The sequence below is a fragment of the Passer montanus genome, unplaced genomic scaffold (genome assembly GCF_014805655.1).
Source record: "Passer montanus isolate IOZ18808 unplaced genomic scaffold, ASM1480565v1 scaffold16, whole genome shotgun sequence".
In the NCBI taxonomy this organism is placed as follows: domain Eukaryota; kingdom Metazoa; phylum Chordata; class Aves; order Passeriformes; family Passeridae; genus Passer; species Passer montanus.
In genome coordinates this window covers 10,965,788-10,980,983 of record NW_024363160.1, presented here as the reverse complement: position 1 = coordinate 10,980,983, position 15,196 = coordinate 10,965,788, and the positions used below count along the sequence as shown (strand labels likewise).

General features: G+C 37.5%; 1 protein-coding gene across 2 annotated transcripts in view; it reads left to right on the top strand.

The window, feature by feature from the left end:
• RP1 (RP1 axonemal microtubule associated) overlaps window positions 1–15,196 on the top strand; it is a 188,458-nt gene that overhangs the window by 154,999 nt on the left and 18,263 nt on the right. For both annotated transcript variants that reach the window (XM_039703103.1, XM_039703102.1), the window contains exons 47-48: window positions 1,461–1,587; window positions 3,203–3,351. In XM_039703103.1, coding sequence (XP_039559037.1) covers window positions 1,461–1,587; window positions 3,203–3,351 — 276 coding nt within the window. The remainder of the gene's footprint in view (window positions 1–1,460; window positions 1,588–3,202; window positions 3,352–15,196) is intronic.

Sequence of the window (15,196 nt, the reverse complement as noted above, 5' to 3'; positions counted from 1 at the left end):
TTCCTCTTATTCCATAGTTTTTATAGCAGAACTGGCTGAATCCTTGTATAAAATAACTAGGTTGGTATAGGACATTGTGGATAATATCTGTTATTAAAGACAGCTTAGCAGTGTATTTGCACTCCTGGTTAGAATCACCATGGTCATTTCTATGCTGTTTTGTTTTGATTTTATGATTTTGTACCTGCAGAGAGTCTGATATTTCCACCTTCTATCAAAAGTAAATGCAAGTGTCTTTGGTTGAATTTCATATTTATATTCAGGCTTCATTCTTATAGCCATAACTACAGAATAATAATCCTGATTTTTTGAGGAAATTGAAATAATTAGAAAATAATGCCTAGAACAAAATTAATTAAGGTATGCCTTATTTCTGCAGCATGTAATAGCTAATATCTTCATTCTTGCTTCTTTCACTTCTTGAAGAAATAAAACACAGTAAATAAAATCTGAGTTTCAATAAACTGTTCAGGAATATAGATAGTATTATGAAAGGAAAATTGTGCTAGCATTATACTTCACAGTGCATTTTAAAATCTCTTTTCAGTTTGTCTGTCATAATGAAAATTGCTAAGAATCTTTTGAAGACAAAATAATGCTACCATCTCCCAGTGACAACTCCTAACCAAAGTTGGTTTTGCTTACTGGCTTAAAGGTCTGGATTTTTTAGTGAGTTAGGTCACAAAGAATTGAAATGAGTGAATTATATGTACCCTTTTAAATGCAGGGTTACTTCCTACAAAGTATTTTCAAATAGGTTCTCTGGTCTAGGTTTAAATAGTTTAGAAAATGGGAATTTATCTCAGTGTAGCTGGTAGTACCATACTGCAAGATATCTCATTATTGAAACAGGTTTTCTTATAGAAAGCATAAGCTTCTTAGCTCAGGGTCACCATTTTCTTAGTTTATACACAGAATTCCATAGAGATTGAAATTAGTATCAAACTCCATGTATTCAAGAGGCACATATGTACTGATATATATACACACGTTCAGAAAGCATTCTTAATTTTTGTGTTTCAGATTTTTTTCCAGAAACGTTTCTTTTCCTTTCTCCTGTTACTTAGAATAAGAAAACCTTCTGCACTGAAAAATATTGTGGCATATTGACATTTCACACAAGCTGAAATGTGCCCATATCAACACTTCTTTTTCTTCCATATGCTGGATGAATAGGTTACATAAAGGAAAATTTTTGAACAATTTCAAATATTTTTTTCTTTCACTGCAGACTCTGCAGCAATAATGTTGACAACACTTTAATTACCTTTAATTGGGAAAGACATTTATTCCTTCTCATTTAAAAGGCTGTTTTCAAAAGCATTTTAGAAAAAATTATTTCTTCTTAATTTTAAATTCTGAAATGATGTGTCATAGCTGTTTAATAGCTTGTCTTTAGCTATAGTTTTTGTTAGAGTGCAACAGATGCTGAAGTTATTTATTTTTGTTTCTTTGATAAGGTAAAGCTTCAACACAGAGAAACTAAAAATGTTCTAGAATTCCCATTTTGTCATAAGTTTGCCGATGAAGAAGGAGGAAGAGTGACTGAGCTTCCAGTTCTCATAGCTGGGTCTCCTTTTCCAGCAGGTTTGTCACAAATTGGAAACACTGGAAGAGATTTGGTCAGTGATGATGTCCAATTTTCAGAGCAGTCCAAAGGATTTTGCAGATATTTTCTGTTAATTTCCACCATGGCTAGGTCCAGTCCAGTCCAGCGTTTAAAACCAGTATCTTACAACCTAAAACTGAGCATTGTGCCTTCAGGTCTGATTGGTATCAGTTTGTGACACATAAAAGAGCAAGCATATGGTACTGAAACCATTAAAAGGGTTTTGAAGAGTATTCAGAGTTTAGCTTTTACTCAAATGATCTGGTTCTCTCACAGGCTGAGCAAGGGAAATACAGAGGAGATAACTCTTGTGCTGTAATTTCAGACGAGAAGGAGATCCATGCCCCTCCTACCCCAAATAGATCTTTTGTTGTTTGTGTTTCTAGAATTGCAGGCATTCTTTACCTGTGACCCAGCAGCTGCATGTCATCCAACTCCATCAGCATTATGCCTTGGTCCCCTCAAGACTGGATATGTTTGGTTTTTTCTGTGTTTTTTACAAGGTTCTATAACCAAAGTTAGAGAAGAATGGAAGAACTCTTATCCTAAATGAATAATCTACTGTGACAATATCCTAGGCTACTCCAGAAGTTAAGGGTTTAGATCAAGCACAAGCAAGAAGTGTCTGTGTATTCTTGCCTCATTTGCTGTGCTTTTAAATTTAGAATCAAATAAAGCACTTAGACAGAAGCTTCTTAAATGTGAATTTGAGAAAGTATTGATGGGAAATTCACTGGCAAAATTCTTTGCTTTTAAATAGTTCTTAGATTTATTTCTTAACAGAAGAACACAGTTATTTCAATCTTTAAAAATGCTGCTCCTTTTTCTGAAGAGCATTTAATGTGAGGACAGATACTTTTTCTTTGCCTCTCCCCACATTTTTTACTCCTTTTGAGTTGAAAGTTTTGGGGATGTGATCTCTTTCTTATTTTAGGGGCCACATCACCAATGTGTTATGTATTTCTCTGGGAGTACAAGCAGGGATTTTACATCAGCAGCCTTTCAAGGAGTGCTCAGCTGAAGGGTTGTGTGTTCACACTGTGTGTCCTCTCACGTGTCATCTCCTCTCCTGAGGCCAATAACTCCAACTGGTGCAGGCAGAGTGAACAGCCACTGACTGGACCATGATCCAGAGGAAATACAAAAGTTGCTTTCTTCCTGACAGAGTCCAGCTTTGTTTGAACTCCATGAGGCTCTGAGCACAGATGTACTTGTTAAGTGATTTAGCATCATCCATAGCCTAGAAACTTTTTCATTGGAGTGTCATGTATTTAAATACATGCAAGAGGTGATAAGAGTATTATTTACAGGCTTTTATACCAATTTGTTATGGTTAAAAAATTTTTAATTTTTTTCTTCTGCCTGTGTTTCAGGCCCACTCAAATTATTTAGCTTATTATTCTTTATAATAGTTGCCCTTAAATTCTAATTACAATGCATCTACGTGCTTTTCCAAGCATTACACTATATTTTGGCCCTCTGATTACTCCAGATAGGATGAAAAGTGAAAATATAATAGAAGTAATTTATTAAATAACATATATTTTAACTGGTTTATGTTTAGTAAACCTTTGCTTTCTTTTTTCCCCACAGTGAAAATCTATGTTCTCTACATCACCACGGGAGCTATCCCTGGGTCAGGAACAGATGCAGATGTGTATGTCATGCTGCAAGGCTCCTTGGGAGATACTGGCAGAAGAAAGTTAATTAGAAAAGGAGACAAAAATTTTACTAAAGAAAAGGTATACTTATAAGTTCTGCAAGATATTTTTCACTTTTAGAACCCAGTTCAATTACTGTGGATTTAGTGGGAATAGGGAAGTCTATAAAGTCCAGTTTACAACATTCTGTGATTAAGTGTTTGTCTATCAATATCCCAAACTTACGTGGGAAATACCAATCCTTATGCAGCTGATGCTAGCAACACTGTCAGCTAATAAAGTGACTGTATCAAGTGCTTTTATATTCACTTCTGCATTCACATTTTAATATCTATTTTTTACCCATGCCACTCTTCAGACTATGGCACCTTTCCCTGATTTCTACTGTCTACCTTTCAGTCTGACTCTTGCTCTTTCTCCAGACTGTCAGAACTACGCTCCATAGTTTTCTTTGGTGTACCAGGAGGGTCTCTCATTCACTGTGCGGGAGAGAGTCTTGTAGCTCATAGACATAGATCAGTCAAAGTCCCATACTGCTGCCAGAGATGCATTTCCTTGGTGCATTGTCAGCATAAACAGAAATTGGAGGCAATTTAGGTACTGAATGTGCTGCAGAAACATGGGTAGATTTAGAGAAAAATGCATGTCTTTGACATAGAACCTTGTGCCCATCGAAGCTCTGGACAGAAGGAGTGAAATTTTCAGCTGGAAAAATCACGAGATATTTTGAACATGGAATAAACAAATTGCTTGTATTTACTCTGGCTGTTTTTTGAAAACAAATTTGAGGATTGAAACAATTTTTTAAAGATTCTAAAACAAATATCTGTTACAGAAAACTTGGTTGGAATAGTTGAAGTTGTAATATGAAGTTTAGAAAAATATCCACCAGTGTCTTGCAACCAGTAAGTTATTTTCTTCTGTTGGTGTTGTCTGCCAAAAAATGGAGAGTTTTTCTAATGATACAAGCTTCCAAATCAGCCTAGACTGGTAGCCAAAGCAGAGACATGGTATGTGTGATTAGGAGGAGCTCAGCTCCAGACTACCCCTAGCTTCATCAATTCAGTGGGAATTGAAAGTGGGTACTATATTTCTGGATTTCAGCTACTTGAAATACCTATTCATAAGAAAAGTGGAGAGTTTAAATTTTTATTTTTAATGGATTAAATACTGTGGATAAGGCTACTCAGTTTTGATAAAGTCACATTTGTCTTCCCTAGTGCTGAAGTTCAGATTATGGTTTACTGATAAGCTGATTTAACTGAATTTTAGAGCCTCAGTCCTTTTGTCCTCATAAAGTAAAGTTAGTTTAATATAAGTTTTACTAGATTCCTCCTTAAATCATAGTCCCACAAGTGAGTAATCTGATTTCTAGACTGGCAGTTTTTAATGAAGAGGGACCAGGGATGCACATCTAGAAATGTTGACTAAGAAAGCAGAAGTGAGCCACAAAGATTTATAACCTGAAGGGTAGTTTTATAGTATTAGCATCTACCTCAGTTTAGCTCAGGATTTTTCTCTCTTACAGAGTAAGATGCAGATCTGGCAAGTTGCCATGTCTTCATTATTTATTTGACATTTTATAAGAGCAGTGTGTGAATATAACACAGTATCCTTATATTTCTAAATGTAGATATCAGCACAGGAGGATTTTAGGGCTCTAAAAAAATTGCTTATGGATAAGTAATAGAGAAACACATACAAGTCTTGATTCACTCATTATTTGGTGAAAATAAAGGTATTTGGTTAATTGAAAAGTATAAAATTATTCTGCAAGAAAGGCTCTTGCCTGTGCAGCGGTATTTCTCCATTATATGTTTTGGAAATTTCCCAATGTTTTCTTCCCTTTAAAAATAATCTCCAAAAAGACTCTCAAGTGTAGAATGTCTCTTTCTATACCAGCCCAATCACATATTGTGCCAAGCACCCCTGCAGTCAGAGATTCTGCACTTGGTGGTTTAGGGGATTTGGAGTATAACAGGCAGAATTTGCATTCGGAATCCTAACAGTTGTTCTGACATTTTAAAATGTGCTTTTCCTTGCAATAATTTTTCCCCTGACTATACAGTAACAGCTAGTGAACTGGAACAGTGTTTCTGTTCAAAATCACATCAAAATATGGTGTTAGTCTCACAGAATGTCAGGGCTGTTACAAGCAACAGTTTAACTATGCAAAAATACATAGAAATGTTTAAATATTCAGCAAAGTTTGAAGTGGATTGGAGATATTCTCTCATTTAACACATTTTTTATTTTCATGAGCTAAGTTACATGATAGTAAAAGAGTGAATTAGCATCTTACATCTGAAAAGTTGCTTTGTGCCTTTCCAAAGTCCTTCCACCTATGAGACCATCAGAGAGCTTGTAGGTAAAGTAAAGTGCATGATATCATTAATTCACCAGTGAGGCCCTGTAGCTCACCCCTGAGAGGGCAGCGCTGTCACTGTTGAGAGCTGAGCCTCTGGTGATCTACTCATACAAATGAGTGTGAGGACTTGTCCTGCAAGAACCACAGTCTTTCAAATTGCTATGACATTGATACCTTGTTTGATGTTCTCCTAAAAGCTGTGAGGACAGACAACTCAATCTCAGCACACATCATGCAGTGCAGCTCTCATGAAATCCTAATAGTATTTATTCACACTTTGTGAGTCAGTTTAAGCCTGATAGATGTTACCTGCTTATGAGGATTTTCTTGAACCAAGTATACTCAGTTCAGACATTCTGTGAAAACCAGGGCCCAGTTGTCTAAAATCCTTGCAGTATCTCCATGTTGTTTCTGACATGCAATATTTTTTCAGCAAATGCCATTCTTGCTGATTCTTTATATGGCCTTTGATAGACTTGCTGTATGCTCTGTCATATGGCTGTGAGTTATCCAAAAATTTCCTCTTTGAGAATGTGAGTTCTTTTCAGATCAGTTCCATCAAAACCAGTAAAGTACACTGAATATCTTATGACCGATATTTAAGTATTTTAATCTAGGTTTTATGAAATTGGCCAGTATTTTAAGTACTCCACTTTATAGAAGCACTAAGTTCTCTGACAATTTTTGCTTCATTCTATTAGTATTTGAAAAGATATATTCTTTATTCTGCCCTATATTTAGACATCAACTGCTCAGGTTGGTGCCATGGTAACTGCAGCACATACAAAAATTTTCAGTGAGAGGTGACTGTTGGTGCTCAGTTTCAGTACTCACAGATTAAACACTGACAATTAAAAAAAAAAGGCAAAAAGTCCATGTGTGCCAGGATACACTAAGAAGAATCACAATGTGTGGCAGTGTCCTGGGGTTACAAGTCGGAAGCCAGTGATGTCCACATCCCACCACACTGACAGTGCTGCTATTTTGTGACTGCAGACAAACCTTCTCTTATGGAAGGCATGCCTGACATAATGATTAAAAAGGTGCCAAATGTCATTGATCCAAATGTATTAATCACAGCGGCAGGCTGTTGGCCAAGTTACTGTTATAGAGAAATGAACACGAAATCAATCTGGTCATCACAGAATCATAGAATTGTTTAGGTTGGAAGAGACCTTTACGATCAAGTCTAGCCGTTGACCCAGCACTGCTAAGTCCACCACTGAACCATGCTCCTGACTACATGTTTCTCTGGGCAGCCTGTTCCAGTTATTGACAACAATTTCATCGAAGAAATTTTTCAAATATCCAATCTAAACCTTCCCAGGTACAACTCAAAGTGTTTTCCTCTTATGCTGTGTCTTGTTACCTGGGAGAAGGGACCAACCCCAAACTGGTTGCAACCAACCTTCCCTCCAGCCTCCCTTCTTTCAGGCAGTTATAGAAAGCAATTAGGGCTCCCTGAGCCTCCTTTTCTCCAGGCTAAACACTCCCAGTTCTATCAGCTTCTCCTCATAGGATTTCTGCTCCAGACCCTTCACCAGCTTCATTGCCATTCTCTGGACTTGCTCCAGCACCTCAATGTCTTTCTTGTAGAGAGGGGCCCAAAATTGAACACAGAATTCAGTGTGTGGCCTCATTAGTGCTGAGTACAGGGGTACAATCACTGCCCTGGTCCTGCTGGCCAAATTATTGCTGATACAGGCCAGGATGCCATTGGTTGCCTTGGCCACCTGGACACACTGGCTCATGTTCAGCAGCTGTCAACCAGAGCCTCCAGGTCCTTTTCCATCAGGTAGTTTTCCAGCCACTCTTGCCCAGTCCTGTAGCATTGCATGGGGTTTTGAGACCCCAGTGCAAGACTTGGCACTTGGTCTTGCTGTACCTCATGGAGTTGGCCTTGGCCCTTTGATCCAGCCTGTCCAGATCCCTTTGCAGAGCCTTTCTGCCCTCCAGCAGATCAACACTCTCACCCAACTTGGTGGTATCCATAAACTGACTGAGGGTGCCCTTGATCCCCTCATTCAGATCATCAATAAAGGTATTAAACAGGACTGGACCCAGTGCTGAGCCCTGGGGGACACCAGCAGTGACCAGCCACCAGCTGGATTTATCTCCATTCACCACCACTCTCTGGGCCTGGCCATCCAGTCAGATTTTTCCCAGAGAAAAGCACACCCTTTGAAGCCATGAGCAGACACTTTCTCCCAGAAAATGTTGTAGGAAATTGTATCAAAGTCTTTCTTAAAGTCCAGCTTAACAAATTTCACAGCCTTTCCTTCATTCACTAATGTCATAGAAGAAGATCAGGTTGGTCAAGCAGGACCAGCCTTTCATAAAGCCATGATGGCTGAGCCTGATCCCCTGACTGTCTTAAGTGTTCTGTGTGATGGTTCTCGAGGTGATCTGCACCTTGACCTTCCCTGGCATGTTGGTCAGGCCTGCATTTCCCTGGATCCTCCTTCCAGCCCTTCTTGTAGATAGATGTTACATTTGCTAATTTCCAGTCAACTGGGACCTGTCCAGTTAGCTGGGACTGCTTGTAATGATGGAAAGAGGTTTGGGGAGCACTTCTGCCAGTTCCCTAGGTACCCTTAGGTCAATCTGATCCAGCCCCATATGTGGGTCTCTGTGCTGCAGCAGGTTGCTGGTCCTTTCTCTTGGATTGCTGGGCCTTCATTCTGCTCCCTGTCTCTGCTTCACCTCTCAAGGGGCTGGAAGATCAACTGGTCTTGCTATTAAGAGACTGAGGCAAAGATGGCAACCTTTCCCTCAGCCTTTGCCAGCTCTGTTTGTGGCACTCCTGGTTGCTTGCATTCCCTCAGGGCTTCTTCTGTATATGGGGGGAGCTTGGCCACCACTGGTTCTGGCCCTGTGTCCTGTCACCTGCTGTGGCTCGAGCTTTGGGTGTCTGGGGGGCTCTCTCTGCTACCCCCAGGTTCCTTTGGGAAGATCCCCCATGTACCATGCTGCAGCATTCAGCTGCTGATTGTGCCAGCACCGGAGTGGCTCACCTTGGCCACTTGACTGCTACTTTTGGTTATACCATGTTTAAATCCATTTGAGCAGAAGGGAACTAGGAAAATGTGGAATACCATCATAGTGAAGGAAAGGCTGGTGAAGGTTGTCAGAAACTGTGAGGAGAAACACAGAAAGAAAGAACATTACTAAAGTTTTATAAAATCCTAGGAGACCATGGCAAATACTGAGTCATGTGCAGTTCTCATTGATACCTCCAGGATGGCATTTCCCAGTCACTGGTTACAGTCAGTGAGAGATTTATAAGGGACAGAGTCAGAACACCCCATTGCAATCACCCAGCTTGTCTATACAGCACTGGCCAATGTTTAGAGCTGTGTGAATAATTAATTTTGGTTTCCTGACATATTCTTGTGGAGTGAGACAACATGTAAAATTTTGTTGCAAAAAATTAAAAACTGGGCAAAATTAATTAATGCTAAAATTAACTGCAAGAGGAGAGTATTTCATTCTGTCTATATAGATCTTGAAAATAAATCATGTAAGTGACATTTCTAAAGCTGAAATGCATTTCACTTAGTTTTACTTGCCTGTACTGTACACATTTGTTCTAAAATGATGGCTTAAGCATCTGCTGCAGAAAGAGAGTGCTGGTTACCTTCTCTCTTCATTTGGACATTTATCTTAAAATGAAATTAGTTAACCTCAGAGAGTACCTGCTGCTTTCTTTGAAGGAAATTGTCCTATTATATAGACTTATTTTAGATAGGCCAAGTTGGGTAAGTGAATTTTATGCCCTGTTCATTTCAGGGTTTTGATAAACAAGGTAATTTTAAAATAAAATGCAGCTAAATTTATTAGCTTGATTTATTAAAAAAAATAAATCTTAAAATAGTTATGGTTAGTACAAGCGTGCTTTTTTCAGGAAATAAAATATTCAATCATTTTCCTCAATTCAGCAAGAACTAAATTAAATTCAGTTCAAGTTAAATAGTTTAGAAAATATATCTAACTCCAAATTAATGGCTACCAGTGATGAAGTTTAAATCTAGCTGGAAAGTTGTTTCAAAGCTTAAGTGTACTTGTTTTTTCTTTTAAATATTAGAGATTCACACCGTTTTCTGTCTAAATTTGTCAAGGTTTTTGAAGGTCAACCTTCAACCTCTTGGAATTGAATTTTGTCACACTTTTGGCTGCTAGTTTGGATAGCTCTCTTACACCAAATTTCTACTGCCTCTGACAGTATTTATGACAATAAGAAAATCAGTATGCCTTTGACAAGTTAAATAGATTATTCTGCTTGATTCACTGAAAGGAAGGCTTTCCAGTGATTTATTAACTCTCACAAATCTTTTCAGAGCACTCTTCAATTTAGCACCCTACTTCTTCAAGTGTCATAACTGGTGATTGTATTTGCATAATCTTTGAAATCTTGTTTTCTTCCAGATAAATCATGGAAATAATAAAGAGTATAAGCTTATTAACTGGCCTCACTGCAATGAGATGTGCTTGAAAATATTCTCTTTTTACAGCTGCACTTGGAGACATACAAGTTAGACATTTTATTATCCCATTATTATATTTGATGATAGTGTCTTAATCAAAATATCATACAATGATATGCATTTCTGAAGTTGAAGAAAATTACATTCATCTTATTTTCTTTGCTTGTTAAACCAGATCTCAAACTTGGACTGTTATTAAATCAATCCAACAATCAGGCTGCATCAGATGGGATTGAATCTGTCCAAAGTGATGGCTGTCTTGTGTTTGTTTGTGTTTTGTTGCTGGTTTTGCTTGATTTTTAAATCTCTTTTGTTTGATAGAATGTATGATTACAGCTTTGGATGTGGCTGATGATACTGATCTATGATCTATGTAGCATCATTTTGCATTTTATTAAATTAATTTTAAAGTCTGATTGAAATGTTTTTACCTAGTTAGCAGAATGTTCATATCTACTGATCACTACAAGATGCCCCTATTCTTTCTTACTCCTGTTTTTGTTTTGTGCATAGAAATCTTGTTTCAAAAAGATATTTTTACAGTTATAATAAGATTATTAACATAAGATCAGTGCAGGGCAAATATATTTGGGGATTTTACTACCCATATTATTTTACAGATTCTTCACCAATCTTGTTGAAGACTGATAAACTATGATAAATGTGGGTTATCAGAAACCTTGAATGATTCATTCATTATAATCTATGTTACTTTTTTCATGCAGAGATAAAAATTTTCAATGAATTTACAGCTGAGAATTTAACATAATACAAAATCATGCTTGCAGAAATGTGAGCCTAGAAGGAAATTCTGGGTTGGCTTTTTCAGATGCATGAAAACTCCTGCATTTTTAAAGAAGTGCACAGAACACTACAAGGCAGTGAGGGCACAGACAGAGGCACTGTCCATCCTTCCACTGAGCTGAGCCAAGACAGAACTGCTACCAGTGCTTGTCATCACTGCTACTTACCACCCAATATTTCCACCTCTGAAGTCTGCTGGCACAGTGACATTTCCTCTGTCCAAATGTTTATTTAGTTTAAGCAGTTCATATCATTAGAGATTTGGGCTTTTTCACTTGGTCTATCACAACAAAATTTTGCTGGAGCTGATTTTGTGGTGGTCCTGGCCCAACTAAAAAGGTGAAAACATCCATCTAAGAGAAGATAGTGATGTGACAAGCATTTGGGACAGGGTGGAGAGGTTCTGTTCTGCACAACTGGAAGAGCCCATAGGACCCCAGTCTGAAGGGGCAAAAGTAATTTTTCTATTTTTTCTCCCTTTCTGGGAATGTTTACACACTGTTTCTGATTGGGCTCAGTGTTACAGGGGGCCTTCGTTTTGCCTACCTGTGTTAAAACTCCTTTGTTTTCAGCAGAGTTTCTCCAGATTAACAAGTGAGATCAAAATAATCAGGCAGCAAATCAACGGGTTCACTAAGCTTAATAGAAAAGGTCCTTTATCTAGACACTCTGACTCCTTTTCCGATAAAAGCCTATTAAAATGATTCTAACATTAGCAGTATGGGAAATCACTTGTGCATACAGGTTGATGAAATGAAGCATATGGTGTGTCTTGACTTGCCATTTTCAGTTCTTCTGGGAATATCGTCATTAACCAACCATCAAGTCTCAATACTGAGCCTGTAAAATGATTGGCATTTATAAAGGTAAATATTGCACAGTGACTGTTCAAATGCTTCTTCTGTTACAAGAGCTATTGCAGCTCCTGCAGACAGTGATATGTTGCCAGCACTGTCACAGAAGAGTACTGAATAAAGTCATAATAAACTGGGTCACAGATTCAAAGAAAAGGCTCAAAACGTGGGTCCCTGGGAAAAAAAAGAAACATTTGAAGAATTTCTGAAAAGGAGTTGAAAAAAAACCCCCAAACTTTAAATATTCTGAAAGGATTGCTGGAATTATTGTTATAAAGGAATTTTTTTAGTCCTTATTTTCTTAGCCAAGATGCATGAAAAGTACCAATTCTGGTTTTGCTAGGGCAGCTCTTCTGGGTCACAGAGGATGTATGTCTCTACCATTGTCAGTCTCAGTTGCTCAGACTGGGAGGATGTCTTTCTTTCTCCAGGCAATGTTAATTAAGAAAATTTAGTGGGCTGTACATACATACAAATTGCTTTAATGCTATTCTGAGAAAATTCAATATAAGCTCTGCTGAATTAGACAATATGTATTATTATCGATATTTAAGGTGACTTCTCAGTTCAAACCTAATTTGCTAGTAGTAACTAAAAAACAATTAACATTTTTTTCCCTGGGGGAAACTGATGAAGATAAATTTCATATTCTATAGGTTTGCTTATGTTCTGTGTGTTTTCTTCCTCTCTCTTTCTCTTTTTGCAGAAGAATTAACCCTCCAGTAATTTTGAAGGTTCCCATTTATAAGTCAAATAAAAGATAGAGTATCATGTGACATACAAGACCTGTCAACAACTGGAATATTTAGAATATTTTATGCCTAATCCGTGGTCTCAGATGAATCTGTAAAAATATTAGCTAAATTATTAATAATCATTGAATTTCATAAAATTAGAATGAAATATATGTCATAATCTCTCTGTTTGCAGACAGCTTGAGAGGAGAAAAGTGAATTAAATTTAGCAAATAAATTATCTCTAGCCAATTGTTTTTAGCTCTAACAATTATAGTTGCTGCTCTTTCTCTGTTCTTTTTTAGTCTCTTGACTAAAATAAAGCTCATTACAGTGTGTAGATTTTCAAATGTACACATAAAGAGAAAATATAATCTTGTCTGTGAGGTGAGTTTACCCCAGATGACACAATTTCTAGTCTATTTAATAGTTCCTTAACTTGCAGTTTATTAGTTTGAATAGTCTGCAGATTTGTCCATGGATTTCTGAGATTTTACATTCTCTAAAGTGAGCTCGTTAAAATGGCACATTGACAAATGTTAAAGTACTGTGTCTAACAGAAACCAAACATCAAAGTTTTCACAAATGTTTTTTCCATCAAAATATACTTATTTTCATGGGAAAAAAGAAGCATAAAACCATTTGTGTCTTAACTATACTTGCTTTTATCTGTGCTATTTACCCATAGCACAGGCTGTCCCTGATTTATTAAGTCACTAAGTTAATGAGTACTAAAAGTTTGTTAACCATCAAACTTGGTGTAAGTCAGACCCAATTATTCTTCTGAGGACAGCAAAAGCCTAGAAGCCAGAAGATTATTGTCTATAGTTTTCCTGTATTCCTAACTCTCCTTTCCAAGAGTGGATCACTGACAACAGATTTTTTTGGAGATGCTGATGATCATGCCACTAAATTAGTCATTCTCTGGAAAACTCTTTTCTCTTAAAAAGAAATTATTCTAACAAGTCTCTGACAAGAGCTTTCTTATGTGTTTCCAATAAAATAATTGTGCTTGTTTCAGCTGGGGTAGAATTAATTTTCTTCCCAGTGGGTGTATGGGGTTGTGTTTTTGAACACAGAGCTGGTAACACAGAGATGTTTTTGTTATCACTGAGCAGGGCATGCACAGAGCCAAGGCCTTTCCTGCTTTTTGTGCTGCCACACTGGTGAGGGGGCTGGGGATGCATGGGAGGGTGGGAGGAGACACAGCCAGGACAGGTGACCCCAGCTGACCAGAGGGACAATCCAGACCTTATGGCATCATGTTCAGTATAGAAAGTGGGGGAAGAAGGAGGGAGGGGGACATTTGGAGTGATGGCATTTGTCTTCCTAAGTAACCCCTGCACATTCTGGGGCCCTGCTCTTCTGGACATGGCTGAACACCTGCCTGCCCATGGGAGGCACTGAATCAATTCCTTGTTTTGCTCTGCTTGTGTGCATGGCTGTTGATTTCTCTGTTAAACTTCACCTCAACTCACAAATTTTCTAGCTGCTACCATTCTCATTCTCTCCTTGATCTTGCTGGTGAGGGGGTGAGCGAGCAGCTCTGTAGGGCTGGGGTAATGCCTGGGGTTAAACCTCAACAATCATGCTTTAAGCATAATCATTGTCAAGAACTAGCAGCAATTTTAGGATAAATTTTTGCATTTTGTGAACTTAAAATATTTTTTTTTTGCTGACAGTCACAGGGGTCTGTATCTTTCTTAGTTCAGTCTGTGTTTTTCAGTCATCTCCTAACTGAGTGTATTTTTAATATATTTCATTTAATAAGTGTAAGAAATTAATTTTATTCAAGCATGAGGGTATAACTTTACCAATCCAATTAAAGCTGGAATAAAGGAGTGATCAAATTAATATCACAATTAATATAAATCAAGAGTTCAAATTAATGGTATTCAATCATCAAATTAGTCCAATAGGTAATAAAATAGAATGGTTGTGTTGACAGTAAACCTTAATTTTTTTGATTTAGCTGAGGAAAACATGAAGAGGAGCCTCTTTTCCTGCAGTTCTGCACTTCATCTAGAATTTCAGCAGTTCCAATGTATTTGCTCTGCTGTTAGATTCACTAAGCTGCTGATAACTTTGATTCCTTGTGAGGAAGTACAGCTATTTAAATGCCTCTTTCAGATTTTTTTCCTTAATATCATTGTCTTTTTTTCCCATTTCACATGATAGCTTAAGAGTGATAATGCAGATGTGTTGATTAGATGGTACATTATAGCATACATATGACCTTTCTGTCTACAAGTTATAGAGTAATCAGTAACATGTTGATTATTATTTTTGAGGCACTGTTAAAGGTGTGGTTCACAAACACACTCACTTTCCAATCCAGATGTACAGATATTAATGAAAAATGAGAAACAAAAGTTGAAGAACAAATTAAAATTTTTTCTGTTTCTGGGGATTCTTTTTAAAGCAGATGTTATATATTATCTGCAATTTAAAGCTCAATATTTGAACTTATGCTGTGTCTTATTAAGTTGCAAGCTGGTTATGCTCATCTTTCTGACACAAATCTTTCATCAGTTCTTCAGCTGGAAATCCTGTCCAGGAAAGAATGGAGGTGGAGCAAGAGAACTGCTATTCTCTGTTTCATATCTGCACAAACCTTTAAGGGTTGCTCTGGCAGAGCAACTTCAGTGTGAATTACTTTGGGAAGACTTCAAGTCTTCTCAG